General features: G+C 46.0%; 1 protein-coding gene across 1 annotated transcript in view; it reads right to left on the reverse strand.

Moving 5' to 3' along the window:
• Nucleotides 1-6,658, reverse strand: part of LOC112074207 (ventricular zone-expressed PH domain-containing protein) — a 24,336-nt gene that overhangs the window by 1,489 nt on the left and 16,189 nt on the right. Inside the window, exon 3 of the mRNA XM_070440426.1 lies at nt 3,909-4,083. Coding sequence (XP_070296527.1) covers nt 3,909-4,083 — 175 coding nt within the window. The remainder of the gene's footprint in view (nt 1-3,908; nt 4,084-6,658) is intronic.

Here is a 6,658-nt window from a genome sequence, read left to right on the forward strand (position 1 = left end):
CACACCACACCACACCACACCACACACACACACACACACACACACACACAACACACACACACACACACCACACACACACACACACAAACACACACACACACACCACACTACCTCCCTGACTCTCTCTCCTGGAGTCTTATATAGGCAGTAATGGCTAAACGCTGCTGGGAGATTCTTATCTGTCCAGGGCAGTGGGGCCCGGCCTGTTTAGACCTGTCCAGGGCAGTGGGGCCCGCCTACACAGCCTGTTTAGAGGACTGTCCAGGGCAGTGGGGCCCGGCCTGGTTAGAGACTGTCCAGGGCAGTGGGCCCGGCCTGTTTAGAGCCTGTCCAGGGCAGTGGGGCCCGCACGTACACGCGCCTGTTTAAAGCCTGTCCAGGGCAGTGGGGCCCGGCCTACACGGCCTGTTTAAAGCCTGTCCAGGGCAGTGGGGCCCGGCCTGGTTAAAGCCTGTCCAGGGCAGGGGGCCGCCTACACGGCCTGTTTAAGCCTGTCCAGGGACAGTGGGCCCGGCCTACCACAGCCTGTTTAGAGCCTTGTCCAGGGCAGTGGGGCCCGGCCTGTTTAAGAGCCTGTCCAGGGCAGTGGGGCCCGGCCTGTTTAGAGCCTTGTCCAGGGCAGTGGGGCCCGGCCTGTTTAGAGCCTGTCCAGGGCAGTGGGCCCGGCCTGTTTAGAGCCTGTCCTGGGTAGTGGGGCCCGCCTACACAGCCTGTTTAGAGCCTGAGCCTGTCCAGCTCCAACACACGAGACAGCTGTAGCAAGGGGTGGGTTTGTAAACCTAAGCCACAGATAAGAGGCCTCTTAAAGAGTAATCCCTCAGCTAGCAGGCTAGAAGCCATGCTACTCTGTCTGGCCTGAGGAATGAAAGGCCTTAAACAAGGCAAGTCAGACATAACATACTGTCTGGCCAGTAGAATGAAGCCCTAGGCAAGTCAGACATGACATACTGTCTGGCCAGTAGAATGAAAGGCCTTAAAAAGCAAGGCAAGCAGACATGACATACTGTCTGGCCAGTAGAATTGAAGCCCTAGCAAGTCAGACATGACATTACTGTCTGGCCAGTAGAATGAAAGCCTATAACAAGGCAAGTCAGACATGATAACTGTCTGGCCAGTAGAATGAAAGGCTTAACAAGGCAAGTCAGACATGACATACTGTCTGGCCAGTAGAATGAAGCCCTAGGCAAGTCAGACATGACATACTGTCTGGCACGAGTAGAATGAAAGGCCAAAACAAGGCAAGTCAGACATGACATACTGTCTGCCAGTAGAAATGAAAGGCCTGTAAACAAGGCAAGTCAGACATGATATACCTGTCTGGCCAGTAGAATGAAAGGCCTTAAACAAGGCAAGTCAGACATGACTACTGTCTGGCCAGTAGAATGAAGCCCTAGGCAAGTCAGACACATGACACATACTGTCTGGCCAGTAGAATGAAAGCCCTAGGCAAGTCAGACATTGACATACTGTCTGGCCAGTGAAATGAAAGGCCTTAAACAAGGCAAGTCAGACAAGACACGACTGTCTGGCCAGTAGAATGAAGCCTAGCAAGTCAGACATGACATACTGTGCTGGCCAGTAGAATGAAGCCTTAAACAAGGCAAGTCAGACATGAACATACTGTCTGGCCAGTAGAATGAAAGGCCTTAAACAAGGCAAGTCAGACATGATATACTGTCTGGCCAAGTAGAATGAAAGGCCTTAAACAAGGCAAGTCAGACATAGCATGACTGTCTGGCCAGTAGAAATGAAGCCCTAGGCAAGTCAGACATGACATACTTGTCTGGCCAGTAGAATGAAAGGCCTAAACAAGGCAAGTCAACATGAACATACTGTCTGGCAGTAGAATGAAGCCCTAGGCAAGTCAGACATTGACATTACTGTCTGGCCAGTAGAATGAAAGCCTTAAACAAGGCAAGTCAGAACATATATACTGTCTGCCAGTAAGAATGAAAGGCCTTAAACAAGGCACAGTCAGACATGACCATACTGTCTGGCCAGTAGAATGAAAGGCCTTTTAAACAAGGCAAGTCAGACATGACAATACTGTCTGGCCAGTAGAATGAAGCCCTAGGCAAGTCAGACATGAACATACTGTCTGGCCAGTAATGAAAAGGCCTTAAACAAGGCAAGTCAGACATGACAACTGTCTGGCCAGTAGAATGAAGCCCTAGGCAAGTCAGGACATTGACAACTGTCTGGCCTGAGGAATGAAAGGCCTTAAACAAGGCAAGTCAGACATGACATATACTGGTCTGGCCTGAGGAATGAAAGGCCTGAAACCAAGGCAAGTCAGAATGACACGCACTGATCTCTTTCAACTGCCTCCTCTGATTTGATTTATTACCGCACTTCCGAATAAAAGAAAACTAAACACATTTCATGACTGAAATGAGTACTGGTCTGGGAATAAAGTTGCAGCCTGAGGACCCTGGATTGATGTGTGGTTCGTGTGTTTTTGGTAATATAAGACACCAGAGATCTTAGACACCAGAGATCTAGGACAACCAGAGCCCGAGACACCAAGAGCCCTAGACACCAGAGTCTAGACACCAGAGATCTAGACACCAGAGATCTAGACACCAGAGATCTAGACACCAGAGATCTAGACACCAGAGATCTAGACACCAGAGTCCTAGACACCAGAGATCTAGACACCAGAGATCTAGACACCAGAGATCTAGAACACCAGAGTCCTAGACACCAGAGATCTAGACACCAGAAGACTAGACACCAGAGATCTAGACACCAGAGATCTAGACACCAGAGATCTAGGACAGCAGAGCCAGACACCAGAGCCCAGACACCAGAGATCTAGACACCAGAGATCTAGACACCAGAGCCCTACACCCAGAGATCTAGACACCAGAGCTCTAGACACCAGAGATCTAGACACAGAGTCTAGACACCAAAGGATCTAGGACACCAGAGATCTAGACAACCAGAGCCCAGACACCAGAAGATTCTACACCAGAGCCATAAACATCAGAGTCCTAGACACTAGGTAGTGTACATAACGTTAGCTCTTTCCATGACATAGACTGACCAGGTGAAAGTTATGATCCTTAGTGATGTCACTTGTTAAATCCATTCAATCCATTTTTAACTTTGAGACAATTGAGACCATGAATGGTGTAGTCTGCCATGCAGAGGGTGATGGGTAAGACAAAATATGTAAATGCCTTTTGAACAGGGTTCTGGTAGTACCTGTTTTAGGTGCCAGCGACCCCCGGTTTGAGTGTGTTCAAGAACTACAACAAGCTGCTGGTTTTTCACACTCAACAGTTTTCCGTGATATCAAGATGGTCCATCACCAAAGGACATCAGCCAACATGACCAACTGTGGAAGCATTGGAGTCAACATGGGCCAGCATCCCTGTGGACACTTTAAACACCTTGTAGAGTCCATGACCTGATGAAATGAGGCTGTTCTGAGGGCAAAAGGGGGTGCAACTCAATATTTAGACGATGTTCCTAATGTTTTGTACACTCAGTGTATGTATTGTGTGTGTGTGTGGTGTGTGTGTGGTGTGTGTGTTGTGTTTGTGTGTGTGTGTGTGTGTGTGTTGTGTGTGTGTGTGTGTGGTGTGTGTGTGTGTGTGTGTGTGTGTGTGTGTGTGTGATGTGTCAGTGGAGTGTGGTGGTTTGTTTGTCCTTCAGTGAGTGTGAGTGTGTGTGTGTGTGTGTGTGTGTCAGTGAGTGTGTTGTGTTTGTTTGTCCTTGACGTGAAGTGTGAGTGTGTGGTGTGTGTGTGTGTGTGGTGTGTGTGTGTGGTGTGTTGGTGTGTGTGGGTGTGTGTGTGGTGTCGTGTGTGCGTGTGCTGTGTGCGTGTGCGTGTGAGTTGCGTGTGTGTGTGCGTGTGCGTGTGCGTGTGTGTGTGCGTGTGCGTGTGCGTGTGTGTGTCCTACCTCCCAGCACGCTGCAAGTGATAGCCTCTGTGTGTTCTGCCAGTAGTTCAGCCTTAGCCATGGCAGCCAGAGAGAGATAACTGGACATGTTTCTACTGAGCTCTCTGTTGCCTCTCTGTAGAAACCTCACTGCCACCGGCACTGCTAGAGCCATCACTGGGGGACGACTGTAGTTCTGTAGGAGGGAGAGACAGGGACAGAGAATTCTAAAATATACTTTGTGTACAACGCAAAATCCCAAACAATACGCAGAGCAGAATTAGGACGATGCCCACTAGTTATCAGCATCCAGAAAATAGACCTTCAATTCCACAACCACCTAAAAGGAGGCGATGCCCACACATTTCACCACAAAGCCCTGACCTACAGAGAGATGAACCTAGAGAAGAGTCCAGTCAGCCAGCTGGTTCGGGACAGAAACACATTTAGACCCAACCAAATCATGAGAAAACATCAACCAAAACAATTGAAGCAATGTAATGCTATCTGGCCCTAAACAGAGAGTACACAGTGGCAGAATACCTGACCAATGTGACTGACACCATATTAAGAAAATCCTTGACTATGTACAGACTCAGTGAGCATAGCCTTGCTATTGAGAGAGGCCACTATAGGCAGACCTGGCTCTCAAGAGAAGACAGGCTATGTGCACACTGTCCACAAAATGAGATGGAAACTGAGCTACACTTCCTAACCTCCTGACAAATGTATGACCATACTAGAGACACATATTTCCCTCGGATTACACAGACCCACAAAGAATTAGAAAACAAATCAAACATTTATAAACTCTCATATCTGTTAGGTGAAATACAGCAGTGTGACATCACAGCAGTAAGATGTGTGGCCCGTTGCCATGAAAAAAGGGCAACCAGTGGAACACAGACAACATTGTAAATACAACATATATTTATCTGTTTATTTATTTGACCTTTTATACTTCACTTACTTGCACACTGTCACAACGCTGTACATAGCCAATAATATAGCATTTGAAATGTCTATATTCTTTTTAAATGTTTGTGAGTAATGTTTACTAATGTTTCTCTTGTTTATTTCCCTTCTGTTTATTGTCCATTCCATTTGCTTTGGCAATGTACACATATGTTTCCCATGCCAATAAAGACCTTTGAATTTAATTGAATTACATTTAACTGAGAGAGAGAGAGAGAGAGAGAGAGAGAGAGAGAGAGAGAGAGAGAGAGAGAGAGAGAGAGAGAGAGACAAATGGGGTGGGAAGACATTCATAAAGTTGAAAATGTAAGCCTTTCAGAGTCAGAACATTCTGTTACTGAAGAATTCAACTCCACAAGGCACACTGTGTGATGTGTAATATTCTGTAACATGGTCATTTAGAAGATTTATCCAATCAAGCTAACATTGATATATATTCATACTGAAACATGTATCATGTGCGTGTGTATCTGTGTACATGTGCGTGTGTGTGTGTACATGTGCGTGTGTGTGTCCATTCTCTTTAGGGCCTAGATGGACCCTTAGTGACGCACATAGACAATTTAAGAGAACAGAATAGAACAGAATAGAACAGAATAGAACAGAACAGAATAGAACAGAACAGAATAGAATAGAACAGAATAGAACAGAACAAAATAGAACAGAACAGAATAGAACGGAACAGAATAGAATAAAACAGAACAAAATAGAACAGAACAGAATAGAACAGAACAGAATAGAACAGAATAGAACAGAATAGAATAGAACAGAACAAAATAGAACAGAATAGAACAGAACAGAACAGAATGAACAGAACAGAACAGAATAGAACAGAACAAAATAGAACAGAATAGAACAGAATAGAACAGAATAGAACAAAATAGAACATAACAGAATAGAACATAATAGAACAGAACAGAACAAAACAGAACATAATAGAACAGAACAAAATAGAACATAATAGAACAGAACAAAATAGAACAAAATAGAACAGTACAAAATAGAACATAATAGAACAGAACAAAATAGAACATAATAGAACAGAATAGAACAGCTTCTTTACATAAACACTCATTTCTGAGCTCAAGGAGAGTGTATGTGTCTCTGCATGAAGACAGTGGTGTCCCAGGGCCTCATTTAACATCCACTAGCACCCCCAGGGGGATGTTTTGGAACATTTGGAAGGACTAGATATAGAAAGGAAAGGAAAGGGGGATACCTAGTCAGTTGTACAACAGAAAGGGGGATACCTAGTCAGTTGTACAACAGAAAGGGGGATACCTAGTCAGTTGTACAACAGCCTGCAGTTTGTACAACCAGAATGGGGGATACCTAGTCAGTTGTACAACAGAATGGGGATACCTAGTCAGTTGTACAACAGAATGGGGGATACCTAGTCAGTTGTACAACACGAATGGGGGATACTAGTCAGTTGTACAACAGAAAGGGGATACTATCAGTTGTACAACAGAAGGGGGATACCTAGTCAGTTGTACAACTGAATGCTTCAACTGAAATGTGTCTTCCGCATTTAACCAACCCCTCTGAATCAGAGAGGTGCGGGGGGGGGGGGGGGGGGGGGGCTGCCTTAATCGACATCCACGTCAATCGGCGCCCGGGGGACAGTGGGTTAACTGGCTTTGATCAGGGGAACAGTGGGTTAACTGCCCTTGTTCAGGGGAACGAGTGGGTTAACTGCCAGTTGTTACAGGGAACATGTGGGTTAACTGCTTGATCAGGGGAACCAGTGGGTTTAACTGCCTTGATCAGGGAACAGTGGGTTATACTGCCTTTGT

This window comes from Salvelinus sp. IW2-2015, unplaced genomic scaffold, assembly GCF_002910315.2.
Source record: "Salvelinus sp. IW2-2015 unplaced genomic scaffold, ASM291031v2 Un_scaffold2535, whole genome shotgun sequence".
In the NCBI taxonomy this organism is placed as follows: domain Eukaryota; kingdom Metazoa; phylum Chordata; class Actinopteri; order Salmoniformes; family Salmonidae; genus Salvelinus; species Salvelinus sp. IW2-2015.